General features: G+C 49.8%; 1 protein-coding gene across 3 annotated transcripts in view; it reads right to left on the bottom strand.

Moving 5' to 3' along the window:
• Ube3b (ubiquitin protein ligase E3B) overlaps nucleotides 1-27,983 on the bottom strand; it is a 54,421-nt gene that overhangs the window by 7,636 nt on the left and 18,802 nt on the right. For all 3 annotated transcript variants that reach the window (XR_003377831.1, XM_013349308.2, XM_026783888.1), the window contains exons 10-24: nucleotides 25,486-25,591; nucleotides 25,089-25,209; nucleotides 24,092-24,269; nucleotides 22,542-22,705; nucleotides 20,684-20,857; nucleotides 17,390-17,561; nucleotides 15,795-15,913; nucleotides 15,174-15,288; nucleotides 14,453-14,552; nucleotides 10,885-11,004; nucleotides 3,703-3,879; nucleotides 3,486-3,596; nucleotides 2,517-2,654; nucleotides 2,197-2,262; nucleotides 1,075-1,133 (exon numbers count right to left, since the gene is read on the bottom strand). Coding sequence is in view for 2 of the 3 variants with exons in the window: in XM_013349308.2 (XP_013204762.1) it covers nucleotides 1,075-1,133; nucleotides 2,197-2,262; nucleotides 2,517-2,654; nucleotides 3,486-3,596; nucleotides 3,703-3,879; nucleotides 10,885-11,004; nucleotides 14,453-14,552; nucleotides 15,174-15,288; nucleotides 15,795-15,913; nucleotides 17,390-17,561; nucleotides 20,684-20,857; nucleotides 22,542-22,705; nucleotides 24,092-24,269; nucleotides 25,089-25,209; nucleotides 25,486-25,591 (1,920 nt within the window). In the remaining variant the exon portion in view is untranslated. The remainder of the gene's footprint in view (nucleotides 1-1,074; nucleotides 1,134-2,196; nucleotides 2,263-2,516; nucleotides 2,655-3,485; nucleotides 3,597-3,702; nucleotides 3,880-10,884; nucleotides 11,005-14,452; nucleotides 14,553-15,173; nucleotides 15,289-15,794; nucleotides 15,914-17,389; nucleotides 17,562-20,683; nucleotides 20,858-22,541; nucleotides 22,706-24,091; nucleotides 24,270-25,088; nucleotides 25,210-25,485; nucleotides 25,592-27,983) is intronic.

Genomic DNA, 27,983 nt, shown 5'->3' with positions numbered 1-27,983 from the left:
TGCCCGTGGGGACAGTCACAGGTCACACACTGCCGTGAAGAACAGTCACAGGTCACACACTGCCCGTGGGGACAGTCACAGGTCACACACTGCCCGTGAAGAACAGTCACACGTCACACACATGTAGGACCAGGATTTAGCACTGCATCAAGACCCAAACCCCAGCCATCTCTTCTCTGCGGGCCGTGCTTTGTTCTAAGTTTTCAGACCAATGCCATGTGGCTACAGGGCAGTACTGACGTGTCGGGACTCTGCTGAGCACTGTCTGTTCGTCTGATTGCTAACATTAAAACACAAAGCTCCCGAAGCACACTGGCTACCAGACAGGCTGACCAGAGGAACAGGGTGCAGGAGCGCTGCACTGGGACCAGACGACTCACTTGTCCTTGTCCAGATGAACGCTCAAACAGTTCAAATCGCCAGGTGGTGGTGGCGCATGCCTTTAATCCCAGCACTTGGGAGGCAGAGGCAGGTGGATCTCTGTGAGTTCGAGACCAGTCTGGTCTACAAGAGCTAGTTCCAGGACAGGCTCCAAAACTACAAAGAAACCCTGTCTCAAAAAAACAAAACAAAAAAAAAAACCAAAAAACAAAAATTAGTTCAAATCCCAAGTAGGGGTGGCAGAAAACTGACAAGAGGCCCAACGCCCCCTTCTGCCAAGTTCTGTGATTATCTGTGACAGAGCTGCTGCGCCTTGGCAGCACCCCCACCATAAGTACACATCTGCCACATCTGCATTTACACTGTCTTCCTGAGAACACACAGTCATCCTCCAGTGTCCCTGCTCGCCTGCCCTCATGTCTCAGTGGGGCTGTCACTACACTCCTAAGAACAGTGGCCAGTGCCTCTGACCTTCCAAGTGGTTCTGCAAACAGTAAAACCATCCACTCTAATTTTGCAAATTGAACTTAATACAATTCCAGCCTATGAACTATAACCAGGAAATCCCATTATGGTATTTATGGTCTCTTTCCACCTCAATCTCTCTTAATAAATTCTCAGCCTAATTCCAGAGAACCAGAATGAAGTGAGTCTTCTCAAGTGCTGACCTTAAGTGCCAGCTTCTATACTCACTTATTTTCATTGGTAACAGGAATAGTCTTCCCTCCAGGAACCAGCTCATGGCAGACAAGCTGGGGGAGAAGACGGGAGTGATTACTACAGAGTTCTAACAGAGAAGCCGACCACAAAAATGACAGAATTAGGATGCTATGTGTTTGAGAATGATCTTTTTTTTTTTTTTTTTTAATAAAACCTCAGGGCCAAAACATCAATAAGCAGGAAAGGTTTCTCATCTAATCCTTGTCCAAACATGTGCACTAAGGCTGCTGGATGCCACAGAGGGAAATGCTGGTGCTGAGGGCAGCAGTGGAAGTCAACATTTGCCGGGAACTAAGAACCTGGAACATGGCTACCTAAAAATTCCATCAGAGCATGAACTTATTGGGGGACAAGATTATATTGCAAGAGACACAGTATCATCTCTGCAACACACACGTGCACATACACTCATGTACGCGTGCATACACAGGTGCGTATGCCTGTGGGAAAGTCTGAAAGACACAGGGCACACATTACAACAATGCACTCCAGGCCAGGCGCTGCAGGTGCTTTAGCCATTGGATAACCTTTGAGGGGATGCAGGCTGAGTTTGAGCAGCCAGCTCTGCACCAACATGCTCAGGGTTTCTCCAGAGCAGACCTCAGGCTACATGGACAGAGAGCCTCCTGCAGGGACCTACGAGGAGGGGGCAGAGGACATGGAGAGTCATGCCTGCCTGACTCCAGGGCCTTTTCTCCTCTGCTCCTGATGACACTGTAACAAGGATGTGACATCCCTAGAGGAACTTCTCCTCAGGTGCTGTCCCTCCACATCAAGTCAGAAACCGCCATTTATATGGCCAGTCCTCAGCAAGGATTTCCAAACTGAGGCTCACAGCTTGTCACACATTAGAACAGGAAGGCTGGGTGGAGGTAGACACTGCCTCAACTCCCAAGATGTGACACAGGCAAAGCACAGGCTCTGTAGGAGCTGGCTGAGGTCGGCATGCAAAAGGCCAGGCTGGCAGAGAAGAAACAGGAAAGCCTCCCTCCTGGCCAGGGGACAGACAGATCCTAAGGGGCTGACTGCTGAGGGAAAGCACATAAACTGGCAGGTCTAAAGGCTGGAAGAAGTCTGCCAGATCAGCCCACATACCTGACCCATGACATCTTCATCGTAAGACAGTGTCAGCCCGAGGTCAGCGATGTCCCCATCATAGCGCTGAGGAACAGAGAGAAAGCACTGGAGCTTATATGGGTAGAGGTGGAGGTCTTCCCTCCTTGAGAGGCCACGGAGAGCTACGGGCCCCACCTTCCGGCAGAGATCCCTTGTCATGTGGATGGAGGAGGCTGTGAGCCTCAGCTGGGAGAGGGACCAGAGGGGAGGGGTGGGCACGCTCCAGGTCTCAGTGACTGGAAAGGTGGACCCTAGCTGGTGTTGTTGGCTGTGGTTTCACACTGGTGCTCAGCACTGACCTTGATGGAGGTGAGGTTTTTATAGAATTCTGAGTCCAGCGACGGGAGCTCGTCCACAGAACTGTAGAAGATGCTGTGGTGGTGCCCGAGCATCTGGCTCAGGAAGAAAGAGGCAAAGGGCACGTCCACCACGATCCCCTAGAAAAACCAGGAGAGCAGAACTCAGCTATCGGCCAGGCAGCTTGGGCTGTAGGCACAGCCTGAGGCCACCAGTGGTACCTACATATCAGTCTGGAGCTGTACCTCCCGCCATCTAAGAAACGACCTAGGGATCTGGAGAGCAACGGTCTTGGGCACAGACCCTGGATCCATGTAGCGCAGGGATGAGGCCTCAGCTCAGCAGCTCATATAACCTGAGTGTCCATGGATGGATACCAGGAGTTGTGAGGGACTCCCCTGATGCCCAAGGAAGCCCCAACTACCTTGACCCGTGAGCTGAAGGAGCAGAAGCCACAACAGACCTGAGATGTGGACCTAGTGCCAGGTATGGCCCTCACCAGGGATGACAACTCAATCACTCAGCTTTTCCTATGCCCACTTTACCAAAGAAGTAACAGGCTCATAGGAGGAAGGTGCTCACTGCATTGCTGGCCACACCCATCTTTCTGCTCTCATCTGCTGACTCCCATGAACCTCCGTTTTGTTCTGAAGTTGCCACTCAGATGCCAGATTCCAGCACTGGGCTGGGGTGTCAGCGGCAGAAACTGCTGAGCAAGCATGTGGAGCTCTGGCTCCACCCACAAAACAGACGACTTGCATGCCCTCTCTCACGTGTCACTGCGTGGCTTTCCAGACAGGGTCTCTCTGTGCAGCCCTGGCTGTCCTGGAACTCGCTCTATAGACCAAGCTGGCCTTGAACACACAGAGATTCCAGCCTCTGCCTCCCGAGTGCTGGGATTACAGGGTGCGCCACCATGCCCAGTTCCCGGGCATCACTTCAATTTGTCGCATGCCCCTCTGAGGGCCTACCTCATACACAGCCTTTCCCAGCATCTTCCCCACAAACTCGAAGAGCTGCAGGTAATTCTCGTGGATGTAGGATGTGGGTGAGGGGTACAGCCTCTCATCTCCACTGGTTGTCTGTCAGGAGAAAGGACAGGAGAGGTGGGAGTTAAGGGGCCACCTTACTCCACATGGGTTCTCTGTGTCTGACTGCTGCCAGCCCCATGGGTGTCCCCTTGCCCACCTTGAACAGATTGAGTGCTGGATCAAATACCCTCTTGATGATCTCCTCCAAAAACTCCTTAAAGACTCCATCCTGGTCAATGCCGGCTTCATCCACCCCAAGGTCATTGACAAACTTCACTCGGATCACACCCTTCATGGCATGCTGGGAAAGCTGCCGGAGCTGCTCATAGCCATCCTTCCAAGACAGAATTTCAACTGTGAGGAGCACCGCGTCCGCAAACCCAGGAGTCTAATCATGCAAGTCAGGACACGGGCCCACAGGAGGACTCATTTGATGGATATGGCTTCTCACTCCTTGGTACGAGGAGACTGCCCCCAGGAGGACAGAGAGTCAGATGGGGTAAATTACAAAGAGTTGTGCTAGCACTGGCCACCAAAGGTGGAGGAATCTGGAACAAGATGGAGCTCTCGCCCTTCTTTAATGGTCAGAGTATCTTTTAGCTCATGTAAGAGTCAGGCTTAAAAGACGAAAACCCAGGTCCTGGTGCTGAAGGCAACTGTGGGGAGGGGGCTGGATAAGTCAGAGCAATTGGGCTGGCTTTTTGTACCAGAAAGTTCAGTTCCTGCCCTGCTTTTCCTTAAGGGACTGTGATCCAGGATATGTCAGCCAAATAAAGCCTTTCCTCCTCAAGTTGCTTTTGGTCATGGTTTGGTCACAGCAACAGCGACCTAACTAAGGCAGACGCCTCTGGGTTCTCATCTGCAGAGGTTTCCCTTGCACCTGACTGTCACTAAGAGTGTCCTAGTGTCTGGGTGCTGAGGTTCTTATCCTGGAGCAGTACAGCCACATTCAGCTGACATGATAGACCACATCTATGGCAACTACCCATCCATTCATGGACTGTCCTGGCTGCCTTTGACACAAAGCCAAAGAACACCCTGGTGGCACATGAGCCCTATTTTGGAGTACCCTTGCTACCTTCCTGTCATGCTTAGTGATGCACAAGTCCCTCCTCTGGCATCTCTGTGTCTTGTCAGAGGCACTCTTAGGTTGGCGAGCCAAGGAAGAATGACCTTCATTATCCCCAGGCCACCTGTGGAAACAGGAAGCCAGCTGCGGGCAAGCACACATGACAGGTAAGCACAAGCAAGCACTCAGGAGGCTGAGGTAGAATCACTGTGGTCCAAGACCAGACTGAGTTACTGAGACCCCACTGGAAAGCAAACAAAACCACCCATCCCGAGAACAGCTAAAATGAAACAGGAGACCGAGTTGTTCCACAGCTGTGGCGGACTAAAAGCACCATGAACCAGCACCTGGGCATGACCGACCCAGAGGACAGGTGGAGGCTCTAGCATGCTCCTGGGATCTGAGAACTTCTCTGGTTGGTTCTAAGTCCTGGCAGCAGGCATGTGGCATTGTGGGGATTTAATGCAACGGCACATACGATGTTCTTAGCCTGCATGTGGCGGGGCTCAAGAACAACCTGCTAGACGCAGACTCATTCCTGCTTGATCCTAGCCACACCAGCCTCCTCAGACATACCCCTGCCCTGTGGGTGCACACCCCTGCCCTGTGGGCCCTGCTGTAGTTATGTGAGGTTCATACACGTGCTCCCCAGGACAGAGTCAGCATCCTCTCAGGCTTCCCAACACACTGAAGTGGAGGATGGTGAGCAGGTCTGGCTACCAGAGCATGCTCGATTCATGTGGTCTCAGATCTGCCTGACAGGACAAGGGATGAGGGGCAAGGGCGTGTCTGAGCTTCCCCCAGTCCTGAATAACTCAACTAAAAGACCCCCCCACCCAGCTTGTTAAACAACTTAGCACCGGTAACACCATTTTGCAAGGCTTGTACTGAATATTCAGGGTTTTAACAAAGTGCAGTTTAGAAGCTGCCAAAACGAGATAGAGACACCTGTGGCTGGGCCGGGGGAGGAACGGTGAATGCCGAGAAAGACACCCCGTCTGCCCTAGACAAGAGCCAAGGCAGCCCATATCTGAATTCTCGGGAACCAGGGACCTTGTCCCGACTTGAACTCGGCCATATTCAAACTGACCAATGAAAACCCTGTAACTATGCATCTCGCTTCTGTAACCGCGCTTCTGCTCCCTTTACCCTATAAAAACCCACTACCCCAGCCTGACAGCGCGCCAGTCCTCCGAGAGACTTGGACGCCCCAGGTACCTGTGTATCTGAATAAACCTCTTGCTGTTTGCATCCGCACAAATGGTCTCGCTGTTCCTTGGGAAGGGTCTCCCCAGACTGAAAGACACTCTCTGAGGGTCTTTCACAACAAAAGACCAATTAACCTGAAGGAGTATTTGTGCAGGATGATGAAACCCACTACAAGTGTGGCCTCACATCCAAGCTAGGGAGGTGTCAGACATCAGCTCTTGATGTGCCGTGTCGACAGCAAGCCCAGCCTCGTGAGAACTGGGATCCTGGAATAAAGGACCTCTCACATTATAATTCAGGTTCACAACACAGTATGCTTTCGTGGAACACAAAGAGGAACACGGGCTTTGCCTAAGTTAGAGACTGTCTCCTGTGACACCCCCGAGGGGTGATTTGTTCCTGCAGAGTTGGTGCTAGGTGACCATCCCGTCAGCAGTGGTACTTGAGGGAGGAGCCAAGGAGCCCCACTCCCAACACACAGCACAGTCCACATCTCCCAGTTTTTCCAGAAGGTGGGTTCTGGTCAACCTGATGGGGGAGGATTGAGATTCCAGAGACAGAGCTGCTATACCCAGTTCTGATGAGGAAAGTGCTCGACACTTCTAACACAGGAGTCAAAGCAGAGGCTACTGGTGGCCACAGCGTGGCCCTCAAGGCACCTGACAAAACTTAATTAGTTCACAATGTAACAGATCTGAAGCTTTATATTAAGGCCCTGAATTTAGGGATCTTCTCTTAAAAATCCTAAGCCCTCTGGAACTCAATGTGGCAGGATATTTGATCACACAGTGAACCTTGAGATTACATTATTTACTGGAAAAATCTGTTTCTAGTTGTGGCGTGGCCCAGCCCTAGCACGCACCTTTAATCTCAGAGCTTTCTGTTTATTATAAACAGAATTAAATAAAGGCGACCATAGGTCAAGAGGCAGAGTGAGCAACCAGATGGCAGGAAGTAAATAAGAAAAAGCTATGGAGAGCAAGAGGGAGTCAGGAGGACAGAGAGAGACACACAGGAAGCAGAAGGGACATTTATTTTGAGTTTTTTTTTTTTTTTTTTTTTTGAGATGGAAAGGAGAAAGGAAGTTTTTCAGGGATGCTGGATGAGGAGGTCAGCTGGGTGCTTCCCCTGCCTCTGAGCTAGCTGGTTTTATCCAGCATCTGGCTCCTGAGTGTTTACTGGCAAAGCCAACGATTGAGATTAGAAAAAAAAAAAAAAAACAACAACAACTCACAAGTCCACATGGCAAGTCGGGAGACATGGAGCATATGTGTATCTTTGGAGTGACTGATAGCCACCCTCTTGCTCACCCATTTCCCCAACACCAAAGCCTGATGTTAGCTAACATCAGTGAATAGCTGCCCACTGCCTAGTGAAGGTTGACAGACGGCCACATCCTAGAGCACTGGGCCGCAGCAGTGGGAGTGATGGAGAGGACTTCTCCTTGTTCAAACATTCACTGAGGAGGCACACCCAGCCAACCCTGCTTTTCCTGACCTTGTTTCTATTTTTGGTCAGTGCTGGGGATGGTACTTAGGGCCTTGCAAATGCCAGGCGGGTGCTCTACCACGAAGTCACACCCTCTACATCCTTACCTTTAAGAAGGTAAAGATACGAATTGTTGTACTTGCTACTTTTTAAACTGCTCCTGAAAGCCAAAAGTACTGGGAGCTAAATAAGTTATCCAGCAAGCAATGGTATACACATGCCGACCGAGAGGAGCTACTATGCCATAGCACATGCAGGTGGCTGGTGACGTGGCCGCCACACACAGGCAGGACACACAAATGACAGTGTGGACAGAGCATGACGAAAGGTCTGAGGAACAACGCGATAAGTGAATCGAGTTAAGCTCTATGAAAAATGAAGACCTGGCCAGGCAGGAGGCAGAGGCAGGTGAATCTCTAAGGGTTAGAGGCCAGCCTGATCTACAGGGCAAGTTCCAGGGCAGTCAGGGTTGTTACAGAGGAAACCCTGTCTCGAAAAAACAAAAACAAAAAACAACCAAAAAAGAAGAAGAAGGAAGACTGTGGCTTGTCACCAGCACTGTTGGCAGACACAGCAAGGCTGTGGATAATCAGCTTATGGGGATGCATGGCACACAGACAGCAAGGCCCTCATAATACAGCCAGGGTGAGATCTAGTTTCTGCTTCCCAGAGGACATGTCTTCACAGTACGCTTCCACATAACTTTCTGCTCACCTCAAAACACATCAAGATACCGTGAAAATGTGACAGAGACAAAGTGCTTAAGGACAGGGCACCTACTTCTAACTTGTGAGGCCACAGAGTGGTAACCCGGACAGGGTGGCTTACTGTGGAATCTGTTGTATCCACAGAGGCCCTTGAGCTCTGCGATGAGTATCTGTATGGTTCAGACAGGGTACAGCCTGCACTGTCTGAGGACATGCTGGCCAGAACCATGGTGACAGCACAGACCTGGGAGAGGCAGGGCAGTCACTGCATGAGCTTGTTTGTATCCTTGACTCACAGAGGTATTAGGAATCTGTGTTTCCCTAGGTGTTGGGGGCTGCAGACCCCTGGCCCCTTGACTTTCTTTGCCTGCCTCAGACCCTTTGCCTGCTGGAGCGAACTGAGCCAAACAACTTGTTTACCTGTGCCTGCAGCTGCTCTGAGCACAAGACCCTGATGGTAGGAGAGTGGGTTCTGGTGAGGCCTGCAGCTGAAAGATCTCTATATAAGCTTCCCTGAAGCACAATAAACTTGGCATTCTTGGTGAATCTTTCAGAGAAGCAGGGCACTGCTGTTAAAACTGAGCCAGCACAAGAGTTTATTAAGACGGTTTTAGAACTTAGTCCCTTGTTTTCACAGGCAGGGGGGTTAATATTACTGATTGGGAGCAGGTAAAAGCTGACCTTCAAAAAGCTTTAAAAGAGCGAGGGCCAGAAGAATTTTCCATGTAAATATTTTTGATTGCTCTTAGGGGGAGCCGAGGTGGAGCTAGACCAAACAAAGCCTTGTTCAAGTGACCTGTGCTCTCTTAATCTCTCTGCCCCAAGATTCCTTGGCCTCTGCCCAGTGGGCTCATGATAAATTCCATCTTAATGTTCCGTCTTTGAGGCTCACATATAAAATTTCTAAGGAGCAAGCTCTTAAGATTGTCAAAGCAAGTCCTTTGTGTGCAGAACTTGCTCCTGTTTCTTATCTACAAGTTAATTCTCGGGGCCTTTTGCCCAATCATATCTGGCAGATGGACGTTACTCATGGGGCATCTTTTGGCAAATTGGGATTTGTACATGTTTCTGTGGATACTTATCCAGGCATGCTCTTTGTCTCCTCCCACTCAGGGGCAAAGGTGAAGGATGTGAAAAGCCATTGGCTCCAAGCTTTTGCCTACATGGGGCCCCAAAATTGATTAAAATGGACAATGGACCAGCTTATTTCAGTAAAGGCTTTCAATTATGACATCCTTCATAAGACAGGAATTCCTTACAATCCCCAGGGACAGGCTATTGTAGAATGGGCTCAGCGAACTCTCTAAGACTATATTCACAGAACAAAAAAGGGAGAGTATAGTACTCCCTGGGCTATCCTTTCTAATGTTCTATACATATTAAATTTTCTAACGTTTGAATCACATACTCAAACATTGGCTGCTCAGAGGCACTGGCAGCCCCGTGGCTCTATTCATCCCATGGCACAGTGGAAGGATGTGTTGACCGGAGCATGGAAGGGGCCTGATCCAGTCCTCACTCGGGAGCGTGGAAGTGTATGTGTGTTTCCGCAGGGTATTGAAAGCCCCATTTGGGTTCCTGAGAGACTTGGGCATCCTATGGATGGTTCTCCTGACCATCAGCCACGGGCAACAGGTACGATGGGCCCTGGTCAGGAATCTGCTGGTGCTGATAGTCCCGTGTGGCTGTAGTTCCTTTCCATTGACTGGACTACAGAACAGCCAAGGCTGTGGTGGCTGCTACTGTCACCACTGTGGCCTCTGACACACCTGAAATTGCTACCAGTCAGACGACTGCTGTGGTTAGCACTGTTGATCCCCTAGCCAGACAGGTTGCCACTGCTTTGGAGGTCCAGAATTCCCAATATAACTTTCACCAGGGCATTTTTCAGTTTGAGCTATAGCCCTCCTTTTATAAGAACAGTCAGAGCATGCGGTTGGCTGCTCCCTTTCCTTTCATTTTATTTGTGCCATGCCCATGCCAGTCCAGCCACTCCCATATGGCCTAGGCTTGCTGAACAGCCAGGAACGCCTATAGCCAGAGGGCTTCTGTTGCTCTGCCTCTACAACAGGCGTAAGCAGCAGTGATGTAATATCACTATTTGCCCAAGAAAGTGAGCTTCCTCCAAGAGAAGGTTATGGAAAGACCAGTGAGCCAGAGAGAGGTAAGACAGGAGCCTGTCACAGTCAACCTAAGACAGAGGCCTTGCCTGCTGAGGTAAGGGTTCTTTATGACCAGTAAGATGTGAATACGTGCTTCTGCAACCCAAGACAGGCCTGGTCTAATTATATAGAAAAAGGGGGAGCTGTTGGCGGCTGGAGGCCCCTGGCCCCTTGACTTTCTTTGCCTGCCTCAGACCCTTTGCCTGCTGGAGTGAACTGAGCAAAAACAACTTGTTTACCTGTGCCTGCAGCTGCTCTGAGCACAAGACCCTGATGGCAGGAGAGTGGGTTCTGGTGAGGCCTGCAGCTGAAAGATCCCGAGAGCTGGTATGTGGCTATCAGTTAAGGATCCCTATATAAGCTTTCCTGGAGCATAATAAACTTGGCACTCTTGTATCAAGGATGACCCATGTCCCCGTGTCTCTGTCTGTCTGTGTGCGTGTGTTTTTAAGTCTCCAGCTTAGTTTCTGGTTTGTGTACTGTCCTATAGTGCAGGCACTACACCGAGGTCCCTCACAGGGTCCAGGAAGACACCAAAGCCCCCAGCACTGAGGACATGCTAGACTGAGCGGCTAAACAACCCTTCCTGCTCTAAGAGCCTCGCTCTGAGTTTTTATACCACGGAGTGACAAGAGGGTCTGGAAGCAGCAGCCACCCACTAGATCCACCCCACAGAGCGCTCTTCGCCGTGAGTGGTCACTCACCTCCAACATCCGGGACCTGCGGATAGTAATATGTGTGACGTGAGGGGAGGCAGAGCTGGTTTCCACAAGTCCCAGCTTCTCTTTCTCCTTGGTAACCATATTTCGGAACAGGAGGACTCTCTGAAAGTGAGCAAAGGTGGGACCAGTAACAGGGTCAACAACTGATGTCAAAACCGAAACAAAACAAAATCACTTATACAAAATGGCCAACACTCAAGTCAACTGAGACGGGATGAGAACAGGACGCCCTGTGTGCTATGGTTCAGAGGTGTCCTGTGAGAACGTGCACACTCCCCAAAACACCCCTGGGAATCAGCTAAACTGACAGATGCCTTTCAGAGAGAGGTGCCTGGCCACAACTGGAGTCCAGCAAGAACCAGTGCCATCGAAACCACTCTCATATGGTCAATAGCCGTCTCAGAAGCCCAGGGGCACCGCCAGTCACACAGGCTGCTTTTGACAGATGTGCCTGGTCTAGAGGAAATCAATATTATGATTTCAGACACAAAAACCATTTGAAGACAAATGTTCTGACTGTCAAATATAAAAAACGAACCTGCACTATAAAGATGCTTGGCCTTCCTGCCTGCTTCCTGTGTCCTCAGACCTGCCACACAGCAGGTTCTCAGGCACCATTCAGAGAGAACCTGTCTTCTCAGCCCTAGGGCTCTGACAAGCACCTGCATCTTAGCAAGAGACTCAGGCTGGCCTCTATCTCCTGGTCTCAAGTGGCTGGGAGCACCTGCACATTCACCGAGCCTAGCAGAAGGCCTTCCAGTGCGTAGTGAGAACACAGGCCCGAATATGACCACAGGGGCAGGAACCATAGCATCCCAGGGAGGTAACCAGCCACAACTGTGCTTTCCAAAAGGGAGCTGGGGGCTGCAGAGAAGAGTCTGGTTCTCAGCACCCACACGGAACCAGCCTAGATGGATGTTCAAGCAACATGTGCAATTCTATCCAGCGGTAAAGACTGCGGTCACATCACTGGCAGGAAAATGGGTAGGTGTGGGGACCATTCTGCTAGGAGAACTCTGCCAGATGTGACAAAGGTGTTTTCTTCCACATGTGGAGTCTGGATTTAAATACATATCATATATGTATGATACAAAAGTAGAAGGGCAGGGTGGGAAAGAGGAAGGGGGAGGTGTGGAGGTAGGGAGGGGGAAAATGGCAAAGGAGAAAACAAAGTAAAATAGGTAATAATGACACTCCATTTCATTTAATCCTTATAGCACCTCCATCAAGGAAAAACAGTTTTTAAGAAAAAAGCAATTGGGGCTGGAGAGATGGCTCAGAGGTTAAGAGCATTGTCTGCTCTTCCAAAGGTCCTGAGTTCAATTCCCAGCAACTACGTGGTGGCTCACAACCATCTGAAATGAGATCTGATGCCCTCTTCTGGCTGCAGACACACAGACAGAATATTGTATACATAATAAATAAATAAATATTTAAAAAAAAAAAAGAAAAAAGCAATTGCCAGTGGCTTCCAAGACAATGTAGGTACTCAGTGGAAGGATTGTCCCTCCATACGGTACCTGGAATTAATAAAAAGGACCACGCTCCACATCTCATCAGAAGTTCTGAGGGTTCCAAGATTGTGAGGGAGGGAGCAGAGAGGACCCAGTGACCCACTCTCACCTCCCCTTCCTCAGCAGCTTAGGAAACAATATTTAAGTAACATGGGGACGACCCCAACTCTCTAGCAGGGTCACCTGTGACGTGTGGGTAGCAACTGTTCCCAGAAATGGAGCTGGGGAGACAGGGGATTATGGGAGTACTATCAGTTTCTCAGAATCACAGGCAGCCTGACTGGGCTCTAGACTTCCATGGAGGATGGAAAGAGGGTCAGGCAACCTTATGCAACGTTTAAGAGACTGGGAAGCTTTTGTGACCACAGCAGACACCTGAGTGAGGACAACTCTCTCCAGGACAGTGGGACAAAGGTCAAGCCCCCACTTCACAGCTGCCTTATCCTACCTCAGGCCATCCTGCCCCACAGAAGATGGAAGATTCACAAGATGGATAATAGGCATTGCAAATCTTAGGAGATTCAACCTTGGATTAGAGACGCTAACTTTGGGGGCTGTTCAAAGGCAGAGAGCAGACATCACCAAGCAGTAGGAAGTTAAAGGTGAGGAGGGGTGCACCATCCCTTAGAGAACAGCACAGGATGGCTGCCTTCACCAAGCTGTGGGATTTCTAGGAGAGGTGCATGTGCCCCTCTGTGTGCATGAGAGAGACTGTGTGTGGTCTCTCAGGGAGGACACACGTGCCTAAGTAATCTCCAGGAGATTTCCCCATTCCTAAGGCCTGTCCATGAAGCAGCCACATTACTGGCACACCACTGAGAACAAAGTATTACAGTAAAGCCAGAGAGCAGTGAGGACTCAATATCTCCAAAGAGCAAGAATTACGAACACTCTGCTCTTTTCTAAATATGTATCTGCTGGGGGAGGAAAGAAAAGGGGCCTTTTCTGAGGGGGCTCGAGGGACACGGAATTGCCCCAGTGTCCAGCATATCCCGAAAGCTCCTACTATAGTGTCTGGCCCTTCCCCAAGGCTTTTGTATGCTCTCTTCCTAGTGCTCTCTGAAAAATCCCTGGGCTCCTCCCCTTCTGCCTTGGTGCCCTGCCGGGCAGATCCCTGTTGCCCAGGGGTAGCTGCTTACCGACCTGCCTTTGTCTGTCTCCCTAGCTGGGGTGGCTCTCCCAGGCCGAGACCTGGCTTCCCCTCCAGCCTTCTTGATGGTAAATGTAACGTCTGGCCTCTGTCATCGCCCTCCTCTGGCTCGACCGCTCTGGCTAGCCTGTTTTAACATTCTTGCTTGTAGTCGGTCCCCACATGATGGCCAGAGCTCTGAGCGGGGCCTCAGTTCTGGACTAGCCTCGGGCTTTACAAGGCTCTAACTTCATTTCCGACTCCATCCTTCATATTTTCTCTCATCCCAGGCCTTGAAGCTCTGCCCCTCACTTCCCTGTGAGCTGAATATATATCATTTGTATTGTTTCTGAGTTAGAGCAAACCAAATACCCTACTTCATTAGAAAATACTTACTGATTAGATGTAGATGAAATCTAAGTTAAAAAAGTTACTTTAAATCTCGCGCAGTGAATCTAAAACTTCATATAATGGTCTTATGTAAAACCTAAACTGAAATCCAAGTAATGAGAAAATGCATCAACGGGAGATTGTTGACAACTTATTTTTTAATTAAAATTATTTTTCACTTTAAAAAAATCAACTAATTACATGTGCTTGTGTGGTACCTGCCTTGCTGCTCTGTGGAGGTCAGAGGGTAATCTGTTAAGGTTAATGCTTTCCTTCCACCGTGTGTGGAGCCATTTCTTGACCCCTCAGGGCTCCATTAGGTCCATGTGCTGGGACTTACACAGCACACAGCTTGCATTACCTGACTTCAAACCACCTACGCTGTCTTAGCACAAGCTGCCCGAGTAAGACAGCCCACCACTGCGTGTGAGGGATGAGTGACACCCACAGACATTCCCAATCACAGTGGCGAGGAGCCACAAACAACACGGGGACAGAAGGTACCGAGTCAACTCACGTTCTTGTGAGGAACGACATGGGGGATGTGCTGCAGGATCAGCTGAGCCCTCCTGCGGTCCTTGTCAAGTTCCTGGAAGAGCACCCAAGGCTTGAGATCCCTTCAGGAGACAGACAGACAGATGTGATTACCAAAACCAGAAAAGTCTTTCTAGTGCAGGGCTGGCAATGCAGGGCCTGTGGCCAAGTGTGGCTGTCACCTACTTGTAGAAATCTTATGGGAATACAGCCATACCTGTTGAAGCCTATGCGCATGGTCTGTAGCTGTCTTGGTGACACCACAGTGGAGGGAGTGGCTAGGGCCCTGCTCTGTTGTCAGAACTACAACCATTTCCTGAGACTCTCCAGGTCACTGACAGAAACGCAGATATGCTCTCGAGTTTAGTTTGTGTCTCAGGGCTCCCCAGCCCACCTTCCCAAACCTGGAAGCAGTTTTTATTCAGGTAATTCTGTTGATAATGTAACTATCGGATCAGCTGGGGGATGAGACAGCTGCTTAGAGTGACCTGGCTTTATCGCCATCAACTGACTGGAGTGACACTGGCGGAAGAGAAGGGACTGCTACGTGACACACCCAGACAGGCGCTCCACAGACAAATGGACAGGGTGCAAGAGAAGAGGCAGCTTCTTGCCCTAAGTTCAAATGCCGAGCAGCTGGGCACCTAGGCTGCAGGCGTGAGTGAGGACCCGGGCTTCCCAGCCCTGCCCTACCCCGTGCTCACTTTCGCAGCCAGTGGTCCTCAGGAGCAAAGCGCCTTCGGCAGTCTCGCTCATACAGCACCATCAGCCACCCGTGGACGGACTGGAACAGCTCCAAGGTCTCACCCTTGGCGTTCTCTGTAAAGCAGACAGGAGGGGTCAGAGTTGGTGGGCAGTGCTCAGCATGGCAGGTCTGAGCTCTGGCACTCGCTTCAGTGGGACCACAGGCTCTCAGGAGCGTTCTAAACGCCCCTAGGTATCTTTCAGGGAAGTCACCCATGCTGCATTCCAAGAATGCAGCATCCAAAGGCCTTTTCTCTAAGGAGCTTTGGACTGAACTAGCAGAAACATATTAGATTGTAGACTTGCCCACAGCAGGAACTGGCACAAGCTCCATCCCCATGGAAACCAAAGCGTGGATGTAAAGGGCATTTCAGTGCAGAGCTCATCACTAGTAACAACCCCAAGTGCACAGTCTGAAGGAGCCAGCAGAGAGACCTCTGCAACCACGCTATCTCATGAGCGCACCCAGCCATGTAAAGACAGGCATTCTCTACCACCTTTAAAGCCGAGACACCTGAAGCTAAGGGTACAGACTGGCTGCATGAGGTAGCACCAAAGAACGGAGGTGACCTTCGCCTTACCTACGATTCCGTCCCAGATCATCTTAAACACGAAGGAATTGAGAAAAGAGGAGATGGTGACTAGCTCTTCCAGCTTGAATGAGATTTGTTCTTCATACACTTCAATGTCATCGAGGATGCTACACGGGGCAGAAAACTGTTCAGAATTTTCCATTGAAAAACAGAAACAAATGAGACCTAGCTGTCTTCTAGACAAAACAAACAAGGTGAAGAGAGCACTGGCTTTTCAAGGCATGTCCTGCATGGCTTGCAGACAAAATGGCATGATGTCTAAGATCGGCCCCAGAGAAAGCCAGGGGAGGGGAGCTACTGGCTGTTTAGATGAAGCAAGTTGGCCATGACCTAGGGATAGCTCTTGAGGGCTCGCTAATCTTCTCTAGCTTCTGTTTATACTTGAAATTGTTCAGAGTAGGATGACAGACAGAACAGTAAGTTCTACTCAGAGCCTTTCCCGTGGAGGCCTGACACATTCTCCACCAGGCCTCATCGGTGCCTGACCATAAAGGAGTCTTGAATCAGTCACAGCACTGTGAAACCAGATCCACGTCTAGGAGAGAGACCACTAGTCACTAGTGACAACAGTGAGCAAGTGAATGTTTGAAAGAATGTATGGATGGATGGATGGATGGATGGATGGATGGATGGATGGATGGATGGATGGACATGACACAACTCAATTGAAAATGTATGGAACCCTCTCCATGTGCTTTAGAATACAGCTCAGTCCTGGGTTAGCCTTGTCTCATCCATTAGTGTTCTTATCCTGGTCAGTAGACCCTTCCTTTAGGGCACCTAGTCAGCTAACTACATGTCCTGAACCCTCTTGATATAAGATCTTCTAGTCTATACGGCGCTTCCTGAGGTCCATTCTAGATCTTTGGAGAGAGTGGAAGACAGACAGCAGCAAATGCAGAAGGGAACACGAGGATTCTTGCAAATGTCCCAGGCTGCCTGACCGCGTTCTAAACAATGCCTTCTCTTAGTTACTCTGTGTGGTAGGTGACGTTACCTCCATCCCACCAATGAGGAAAGAGCTGCTCAGCGAGGTCAACTAGATTTGTCTAGAGTCAGCTTGAGGACTGGGCGGTAAGCACTCAGCACCGATTATCTCCTATAATCCCTAAGGGGTCCTACACACACCTCAGAGCTGGGTGCTGGAATTACTTCATTATAGATGAGAAAACTGGTGTCTCAGTAAACTCTGAGTCTGGAGTTTTCCTGTAATTACCTAGAGTGAATAAATGGCTGAGGTACGGTTTGAACACCAGAGACCGCAGAGGCACAGCTGCTGCTCTGAAAGTACCTAGCAACTACTGAACACCCGGCACATGCCACCTGCTTTGTGAATACGGTCTGTTTTTTGTGGTGGGAGATGCAAAGGGCTATGGGTTCTTGCCATGTTGACCAGGCTGGCCTGGAATTTCTGCACTCAAGAGATTTCTCCTAAGTAGCTGCCATTACAGGCATGCATCACCACGCCCAGCTCTTGGCCAGTTCTTAGAATGGCCTGCCACATGGGTGTGGTTACTCGTTTCCCCACACTGTTGATGGTCCCACTTAGTCCTAGTCAGAGCATTCAGCCCCCATCAACATACGTGATGAGATGCCGGGAACAATCACAGAACAGCATCAGCATGGCCAGGAGCTGCTTGGACTCTCCAGTGTCATTGTTCAGGCATTCCAAGAAGAGCTTTAACCCTCCATGGGGCCCCAGCTCACAGATAAATGCCCACAGCTTGGGCAGCAGGTCATCAAGGTACGTAAGGCCTGGAAAAGGAGAGAAACCCAAGCTTCAGGTGGAGACTTCAGCTGGTCTGCTATTTCTTTCTTTCCATTGGAAAAGCACAACACTTAAAGAAGTGTGTGAGAGACGGGCCAATAGGAAAAGCCTTTCCACCCTAAGGGTCACAGCAGCAGGGGCAGCTGACACTGGGTAAGGATGCCCACAAGCGAGACTCCACAGTGCAAAGCTCTCGAGCACACCCGCCCGCAAAGCCCAGCACAGCTCTGCCTTATAAGAGGAGTTGAAGCGTGGCGAGGCTCAGTTACTGTCTCTATCCCATGGATGGAGTCAGAGCCAGAGAGAGAACCAGGGTCTGTCTGACACAGCAGCTATGTTTTAAGTTAGGAAACCTGCTGTGGGATGTCTTTCTGCATGCTGTGAATATGTCTTATTACCAGTGGTTAATAAAGAAGCTGATTTGGCCAATAGCCAGGCAGAAAAGAGTCAGGTGGGAAATCCAAACAGATTCAGGGAGAAAAAGGGCAGAGTCAGAGAGAAGACAGCAGCTGCTGGAGAAGCAAGGTGTGAGGTAACAAGTTCACAAGCCCTGTGGTAAAATACAAACTAATAGAAATGGGTTAATTTAAGTTGTAAGAACTAGTTAATACTAAGCCTGAGCTAATAGGCCAAATAGTTTTTAATATTAAGCCTCAGAGTGGTTATTCGGGAACTGGTGGGTGGGACAGACACCCCAGTTACAGAAAGCAGCTAAGGTCAGGCATCTGTTGTTAAAAGCTTGAGACAATTCAATTGATCAGGGTTTAACTGAGCGAAGAATGACTGCACACTGGCAGCACTCAGAGTGCAGCTTCCAGGCCAGCAAGCAGTGTGCACCCCAGCCTGGCACTTCCTTTATTGAACTAGTCTGGTCAGCTGGCTGCGCTGAGTACCTGCCATGGCTCTGACTCAACTACTTGTCATGGAAGAATTCACACAGGTCAGCTGTTTTCTTGGTCTTCATGGTAAGTAAGAACAGGCCAGGTTTACCTGGACACTGACTGTTACTACACTCAGAGCAGACACAGGAATGAAGGAATTGAATGAATTTGGCTGTGTTCCAACAGAAGTGTATTTGTGATGGTGACAGGCTGGCTTGGTCTATGGGCAGACCCCTGCCTTGAGCAATCTCACAGGCTCACCTGCACTTGGATGAGCTCCCTCCTACCTGCTGCTACACTGAAACCAGGAAAGCAGTGAACGGCTGCAGCAGAGACACCCCAAATGAACCCTTGGAGCAAGCAACAGGTGCAATGGGAACCTTCTAATCTGCTTCCCAGGGATTACAGGGCCTGGACACACAGGCTATAGATCTGCACACCTCTGGCCAATGCTGTGGCAGAGATCAGGAAAGCCTGGGTCAAGGCTCCAGAGTGATAGCTAAGATGCCCCAGAGAGCAGCAGGCCTGCACTGGACCTGATTCCTCTCATTGGGAAGGCACTCTCAGAATTAGTCTCAAGTGAAGCCTGTCTGGGTAAGACGTGCTGCCTGGGGTGGGACTCTGGAAGACTCCCTCAGTTGCTACTTTAAGGATGCTGACAGGTGAACTGATGGCCCGTGAGGAGGCAAAGAGACTATAAGGTGGATGCCGCTTGCTTCCTGTCCAGCACACTGGCTACACAGGGGCTCATGTGTATGCAAATCATATACACTGAAGAATTCAAAAGCCTTACAATTTAAAAACACATAAAGAAACAGAGTAATCCTACACTGCACTGGGCAAAGATAAAATATCTTACTGAATACAAGAAGAAAGCAACTGCCCGTGTGACACACACAGGGAACAAAAGGCCCACAGGTGGTCGCAGGGCTACGTGCTGTGGGCACACAAGGTGCAGTACGGTCGCACTGCTGTTGAGCCAGGCCAGCTCTGCAACTGTCTTAAATTACAGCGAAAGAAAGAACTCCATAGCACTTTTATCACAAAGAGATTCATTTTCAGCTTCCGCACAGAAGAATGAGTTTTCTTGTGAGCTCACCTTAAAGAGACAGGTGGTAACCTCAAAATCCTCTCCCGCAAGAACCTCTCAGGTCCCTCAGGTCCTGGGGGCTGTAAATGCCAGGCAGCTCCTGCCCTGTTTTCCTCCCACTAGTTTCTTCTGGGGAGCTGCCCAAGGCCCAACCTTGCTTCCAGCTCAGCAGTGAGGCCGCAGAGGGGCTCAGGCCACACAGGTGGTGTCACCCCTAGTCCTCATGCCCCTAATACCATGTACCCGTGAGAACTACAGATGCACCTTTCAAATGCACATGGAGCCACCTGCTTCTTCTTCATCACTTGTGCTACCAGTGGGGACAACCTGGCATTACTCTGCCAAAAAGAGCAAGTCTCAGTCGGGGTGGCATCTGTGACACCAGACCACCTTCCACAGAGAACTGTGTGGCTCTCAACAGCTGCTGCCATGAACTGCTGGTCTCCCTGACTCTGGACTATAGGCCCGGGACAGAGACCCTGGCATCCTCAGTGCCCCACACAGACAAGATGCCAACTACCTGGAGTGAACACACAGGAGTAAACACAGAGCCAGCAGCAGTCAAAGATTTAAAAACACATATACGCAGTCGCCTTCAGCCTTTCCTGAAGCAAATGGCTTCCCAGTTAGAGATATCCACCCATACTCAGAAAATCAGTTCATACCAACAATGCCTGGGCTGCCCCTTAAGAGCCCCTGACCCCCAAATCTGTCCTTACAGAAGAGATTTTCTTGCTCAGCTAAAAGAAAATGTGGGGCATATCCACACGATGAGCATCATGCAGCCAACTAAAATGAGGTTTCTGAAGAACTGACATGATAAATGCTTATGGGTGATGAGCAGAAAAGGGTAGGATGAGATGTGTCTGTCTGAGCACACTTATATTGCGTGTGAGCACACTGGGCACAGGTGGGCATCGCTGGGAGGTGATGGTGTAAGGCTGTTTACAGTCTTCTCCCTGTCTCTTATCTTTGTGGTCTACTCAGAAAGGAACTTTAAAAAGTTGTACTTTGTAATTAAAGAGCTCGCAAGGGGAACAAGATGGCAGTGCCATGACGAGGCTGGCTTGAGCCATCAGAGACTCACCAATCCCTAACCCTCGGAAAACTGCCTGCCCATTATGGAAGCGGGTCTGACCTGTGAGGATCTGCAGGCGGATCTGCGTGAGAGTTGCCAGCGAGGTCTGGTAGAGCACACAGATGCTGCAGACCTTCTGCACCTCGGTGGAGTCGACGCGCCGGCCCCCGACAGGCCTGAGAATATTCCGAACCGAAGCCGACTTCTGAAACGCACGCTTGAGGAGACCTGGCACTGAGGGAAGAAGACGCACAGCAGAAATTCAGCCAGCTGTCAGCTCCCACCTGTCGAGGAAGAGCATGGCAAGAACCCTAGTCACGGCAGGGGTGGTGGGGCTGCGGTACAGTCCAATGTGTTCCTTTGAGATGAACTGGGGAAAAGCTAACACTGGGCTTTCGGTGAAGCCCGGAGACCCATTCAGATCACCACAGTGCTGGTCAGCACAAGGCAGCCAGGTTCAGCTCTCGTGGCATTCTCTGACTGTGTCACAGAACTTTATGAAGACATGGGGTAATGCTGAGGACGATATTAGAGGAGGGGGAGCAGGGGCCGGGCCCAGGCGCTCTGTATGTGTTCTGGAGGCCTCATGTCCTGGCTGAATGGCATTCTGCTTCTGCCTTCGGCTTTTCTGTCCATAGGCAGAAGTGATGTGCGTGGAGCTCACACTCACCACCACCTACCAGCAGCAGAACCATCATTTATCCTCTGAGGACCTGACTTTGCAAACTCCATTTTAAAGAAGGGGCTTCATCTTAAGTCATATAATGAGCTGGGGGGTGGGTGATCTCAGCTCCAGAAATGTGCTGCCATAGCAGAATTGGAACAGATGCCCTAAAAATGGCCAATTAAGAAGATAGGGAGCAGGGCCATAAAATTTCACGAGGTCCAGATGTTCTTGGGAGGCATCCTGTCCTTGAAGATCCCTTGTCAGTAATTTATAGCTCTTTGTTAGGTTTTCTTTTTTTAAAAAAAAGATTTATTTATAAAAAACAAAACAAAAAAAAAAGATTTATTTATTTATTTATTATGTATACAGTATTATCAGTACTCTGCCTGCAGGCCAGAAGAGGGCACCAGACCTCATTACAGATGGTTGTGAGCCATCATGTGGTTGTTGGGAATTGAACTCAGGACCTTTGGAAGAGCAGGTGGTGCTCTTAACCACTGAGCCATCTCTCCAGCCCTCTTTGTTAGGTTTTCATGCCCCAAAACTGACCAATGGGTTCAGAAATTACCTTATCCTATGTGGCCCTCACCCAATCCCAAGACGACGGGACTTGAACTGCCCTGATTACGGCGTTTCCCCTTTAAAAGATTGTCCCTTCCCTCACCCACTGCATTGGGTGGTGGAGGTGTGGTCCAAACTCGAGTTTGAATATTATTAAAAACCCTTATGTAATGTGCATCAGAAACCTGGCTCTGTGAATTCATTTGGGGACATAGTGGGACAGGCAGAAATCCTAGGTCACATGCTGGTCACATTTCCTTACCTGTGCTCACAGCATAACGAGATAGCTTTCTTTCTTCAGTGCCCACCTCTACTCCTGAGGTGCCAGCCTGGCCTATGCCTCAGTGGCTCCTTGTGTGGAGATTTATAACTAAACTAAAAACCCTTAAAGTCCCCTACAAAACGGACTTTCTGCTCCTCCCTGATAGAAAGAAAAAAGGGTCCACAAAACCCTTTTCCTTTTGGCTATCGGGAAGTTTGTAGACAAGCTGTAGCTCAGAGACAGCAGAGCGACCCCCCTGAGCATGCTCTGCCTTGCTCTATCTCACAGGCTCTTATTTCTAACCTATGACCTGTCACTGACTTGAGCAGCCTGCAGATGGTAGTGGGAGGGGTGAGTGACCCACAGGCGGTGAGGCATTCACACAGTAAGGAGCAGGAGCTGCCTTCTGGCTGAACATGGCCACTCACTCTTCACTGGAAGCACGTTCTGTGGCGATGATGGCTGCGCAGGGGCTGGCTCCGGGTGCTCCAGCAGCTTCTTGCTGAGGATGTCAGAGAAGAAAATGCGGATGAGAGGCACTCCCCATAGGAACTGCAGCTGTTTGGTGATCAGGTACATGGACTCATTGAGGCTAGGACAGAGCAGGAGACAGGCATGTCAGTGCCACCCACTGTCTGCCAGGGAGAGCCCACTCTCGTCCCAGGTGGCTTCCATACAGGAGACAGAGTAAATACAGACAGAGCTGGCAGGTCACTCGCTGCAATCCCAGCACTCAGGAGACTGGAATGCAAGTTAGAGGCTAATTTGAGATGCATAATGAGCTTCTGTCTAAAATCCAACAGACAAGCAGGGAAGAAGAAACTGCCACTGAGGGGCTGGACCTGTACAGGCATCCCATCTGCATCTGCCTGTCACTCCAGTCGCCTCCCACGCTGTCTCCCATGCTGCCGTCGGCAACTGCACTTCTCTTGCACTCAGCCAGTCCAATGCCTAAGAAAGCGCCAGACCTCCAGGGTCTCCTTGCCTTAGGGGCACCTCTCCACTCAGGCTGCATTCCCAGACCACCCCAACTCCTAGAATCCATCAAGACCCTAAGTTGGCCCCCACCATCTTGTGGGGACAGCCACAACCCACTGGGCACAAGCCAGGCCGTGGCGCGCAGCATCAAGACATGGAGACAACCCCATCAGTACCCAGAGTGCTCTCGGAGATGTGGGGCCATCACCTCACATTTCAGATGAGGAAATGGGTGAGGAGCGGAGAAGAGCTTCAGCAAAGAATGCAAGGTGCGCCTAGTGCATGGGCCCTTGCTCCCCAGGTGGGGTGTCACACAGAAGTGTCTTCCTGGGGCAATGTCTTTTAATGTCTGGATGGGTCTCAAGGATGTTCCTCGGGTACCCGACAGAGACCAGTGGGATATTGGAGATGCCTCAGCCTGGTGCCATCCTAGGGCACACACACACTTCTGTCAGGTGGCTGCCTGCCTTCACCTCTGCTCTTCCACTCTTGCGGTTCTAATTATTCTGAGTCTATAAGACGCTCATATTCCACTGTGTGGAAAGGCCAGCGGGACTGTTACCCCTTTAAATCGTTTGCCCTGTCTCAGCGTCTCTGAGGCATGGCTGCCTCGTAATCAATGAAAGTGATACTGGAGAAGATGGACAAGGTTCATCATTTACTAATTTAAAAAAAGTGAAAAACCATATGATGTCATCTCTACACATTAAAACTATCAATGAAGGGAAAGGATGAAAGGCCAATTGCCCAGATCATTTGCATATGAGGATTTTGGGTGGTTTAATGTTCTCTTGGCTCTGGGGATTGAGCCCAGGGCCTTGTACCTGCTAGGCAAGCCCTCCACCAGTAAGCCAATCCCCAGGTTGTATCTATATTATATAATAAGTGCCTATTACTTCTATAGCAAAACAAAACCACGAAAGCTGGAAGGCGAGAACAGGAGGGAGGGAGGGAGAAAGGGAGGGAGAAAGGGAGGATGAAAAGCTTTCTCCAAACATACCCGTAGTCCACAGACTGGGAAAACCAGCCGAGCACAGGGTGCCAGTGGGTGAGGTTAGACTTCTTCTGGGACACGTACTTCTGGCAGTAGCACAGCATCTGCGTGAGCAAGCTCACGAACCCATCTGTTTCTTCCTCTAACACCTTGGGGTTGAGGGAGCCCAAGTGGAGGATGTTGCCTATGAAGAGAGAAGATTGAACGCGATGCCAGACAGGTGTGCGGGATCTCGCAGCCTTGCTCTCTGCCCGAGGCGCAGGTGGCTGTTACTCAGCAAGGAGAATGTATGTGAAGGATTTCAGCCAGCGCCAGGGGCTGAAGGAACCAAGCTGACTTGACTTGAAATCCCAGTGTGGTCACAGATGAGCGACACAGCTCTCAACCCAGCCTGAAATCACATCCTTGGCTGTAAGGCAGGAGTAGCGATGCCCACGCTCCCTATAGCTACTATAGGGAGAGACTGGGCTGCCAGGCACACAGAGGGACACTCAGCATGGCATTTTAATACGTCAGTAGTACTTAAAAACCAGGAGGAACATTAAGGTGTAGCATTAGCTATGTGTCATGGGAGATGGCTGTATTCAGTGTTTACCAGAGTACTTTCCCCTTGGGGTCCAGTCCTAGACACAAGAGCTATAACTAAGGCTATCTTGAGTTTGACTGGTCTTAGGAGAGCCAGTCTCTAAGAACAGCTTTATCAGAGAATTAGGTGTCTGCTCTGTGTTCAAATGGATCCACCCACAATGTACCAAAGACATTGTAACAGAGATACCACTCTGATCTGAGCCCCTCCCTTTCAGGGAAGAACTCTGCAGCCAACTAATCACACAGCGTCCACTGAGTACCATTCTACATGAGATTCTATCTATTCATCATCTGCACTACGGAGATGAGCCTGGTTTTATACATAACTTCTCTTAAGTGCAACTAATGACCTTAACAAAACATGTAGGCTTCCCCCATGGCCATAACCAACCCCAACCCTGCCTCCTAGACTCACCCATCAGACACAGAGTACGGCAGCCTTCTAGACTTTCACAAGCATCACGGCACCGGTCACTGTCTCTTAGAAAGACGATGAATTTGCGAAGCATGTCGTGGGATTCTAAAACACTGAGACGCTGAAAGTGATGGCAGATAGTTAACATGGGGCCGGACAGGGCATTCCTGAGAGGCATGGACCTGACACTGCTCACTACCCCTCACTTAGGCAGAACACTGCTTTCAAGTGTTAGGGAGATGGAGGGTGACAACAGGAACCTGATTTTTCTGGCTGCTAACAGAAGCATGTCTACACCAGCTACTGGAAAAACTGGGGGAAGGAGTGGGAATCAGCAGAGGAACTGTTTTGCTTTTGAGTCTAGCAAACAAACCAGAGACAGAAGTGGCGGGCTCACCTCAGGGGCCACTGTGCTGAGATGAGTCATGAGAGCAGGTACCGACATGATGTGGATGACAAACGGGCGCATCAGATTGTCTGAGAACTGCGCAGCAACTACAGGGCTAGTCAGAAAGGGTAGATAAGTGGGTGAGTGCAAATGACGGGGTGACGGGGGACACACAGCTGGAAAAGGTCAGTTCTAAAGTACCTGATGTGAGAGAATGCTTGTACTGTAAGACATTTGGGAAAGGAAGATCAAACACTCCACAGATGGGATGGGCTTCTGCACAGCCCACGCACTGCTTAACCCAGCAGTAGCAGCCAAGTGCGCCCCTGGGGACAAGTCGCCATTACCTCACACTTTATGCAGAGTTTACCACAGCCTGATAGTAACGTTTAAAGTATACACATAAGATGTAAAATATAAAAGTACAAAATAACCTGAAAAACAGAGGGAGAAGGTCAACAACATGCTTTTCTGGGCAATGTGAACATAGGGAACGGCCCCTTCTTTTTGTTTCCTGTGTTATCTGGGATTTTACAATAAGCATGCATTATTCCCATAAGAATTACCCAGGGTGGGCATGGCAGTGCACACAAGTAGCCCCAGCACAGGGAGACTGAGGCAGAAGAATCATACTCAAGGCTAACCGGGGCTATATATGAGGCTCAGATTCAAAACACTGAGGGCAAGGGTGTAGCCCAGTGGCAGGGCACTCGTCCAGCACACCATGGCTCAAGCACAGAAAACAAAACAAAAGCACCAAAAAGATAGTGACACTTATATCTCACAGCATCTACAAAAGCTAACTCAGAATAATTTTATAACTAAAATCATCAAATTTGTAGAAAAAAACAACCCAGACATCTTTGGGCCCTGGAGTTAGATAAAGATTTCTCAGATATGGCACTAAGAGTATAAGTACAAAGAAAAGAAACTTATTGTACAACATCAAAGCCAGTACGGTGTGTGTGTAATCACACACCCTACCCAGAAGGCAGAGAGATGAGCACCAAGTGGAAGAGTCTACAGACCCATCACCTGCCAGGAAGCTTGCATCTGGAGCGCAGAAAGAACTAACTCAGTAGTAGACAACCCAATCTGAAGACGGCTGAACGAGCCATATAGGTAGTGCATGCCTGTAGTCCCTCCAAGGAAGGCAGGGAAAGGAAGAGCAAGGGCTTGGGGCTAGCCTAGGCTACATTGTCTAACACTATGTTCAAACCAAAGAACAAAACCAGGGCAGGGAGATAGCCAAAAGAACTCAACTGACATCTCTCTGAAAGAGACACATGAACGGTTAATAAACACTTGAACACATGGCTGTCACCAGCTTCCAGGGACTACTAATGCCAATGACCGTGAGGCCGTGAGACAGCACTTCATACTCACGAAGCAGTTGGTAAGGCTGGGGAGAACCTGGCGCCTGCATCCCCACCAGCTGCTAGTGGGAATGAACACTCTGGAAAACAGCAGGGCGGTTTCTCGCCAATGTTAAGTGTCCATGACCATGTTATTTCACTCCTAGAGAACTGGAAACACATCCTACACACAAACTCATACAGAAGTGATTGTGGCACACAATATCCCATCCAGTTTGTTCGCACAGTGGTGTTGGGCCATAAACAGGTGCTGGATCATTGAAAAGATGAGCTGAAAACACTGTGCAAATAACTACTAACAACAGAACACATGGTGTCTGACCCCACTCAGGCGTGCTGTCCAGAACAGGCCAACCCAAAGGAGATGAACTGTTCTGCGGACTCGGGAGAGAACAGATGAGGGCAACTGCTAGCGGGCAGGTTCCTTCTAGGGCAAGGGAAAGCACTCCAGAATTGGACACTCCTGATCATGGCATTGCTATGGATACACCAACCGCCACCATGGAACTGACACTTCAAAAATGGGTGAGGCACACATGTGAACTACACCTTAGTAAGTAGGATTTGGGGCTAGGGACAGCTCAGTGGTAGCATACTTGCCTAACATACATGGGGTTCAATTCCCAGGGCCAGGAAACAGACAAAACACCAGAGGCTGCATGCGGGTCACTTCTGGTGCTGTGACTACAGCCCGGTAGAGAGCAACACAGGCCAGGGCTGACTTGGCTTCGGTTCCAGGTCATAGTCCATTGTTCTGGGGAAGGCACTCACACACATGCACGCCTATTCAGATAAGCTTCTCAGACACTGAAACAGTGCCTTCAACACTCAGGGTTTTCCTACGTCAGTTATCAATCAAGACACCCCCACCCATATGCCCACTGGCTAATCTGGTCTAGAGAATTCCTTGCATGGTGTCTCTAGTCTTGGGTATTTGGATACTGGTCCCCAGTGGGTGGCACTGTTAGGGTAGGTTAAGGATGTGTGGTCTTGCTGGAAGAAGAACATCACAGTGTGGGGGGAGGTTCGAGGTTTCAGAAGCCATTTCATCGCTGACAAATTCATTATCTTTTTGTGTGTGTGCTTGAGTTAAAGATATGAGTTCCCAAAGCCGGGCGGTGGTGGCGCACG

The sequence above is a fragment of the Microtus ochrogaster genome, chromosome 2, assembly GCF_000317375.1.
Source record: "Microtus ochrogaster isolate Prairie Vole_2 chromosome 2, MicOch1.0, whole genome shotgun sequence".
NCBI classification, from domain to species: Eukaryota; Metazoa; Chordata; class Mammalia; order Rodentia; family Cricetidae; genus Microtus; species Microtus ochrogaster.
This window is presented reverse-complemented; position numbering and strand designations above follow the sequence as displayed.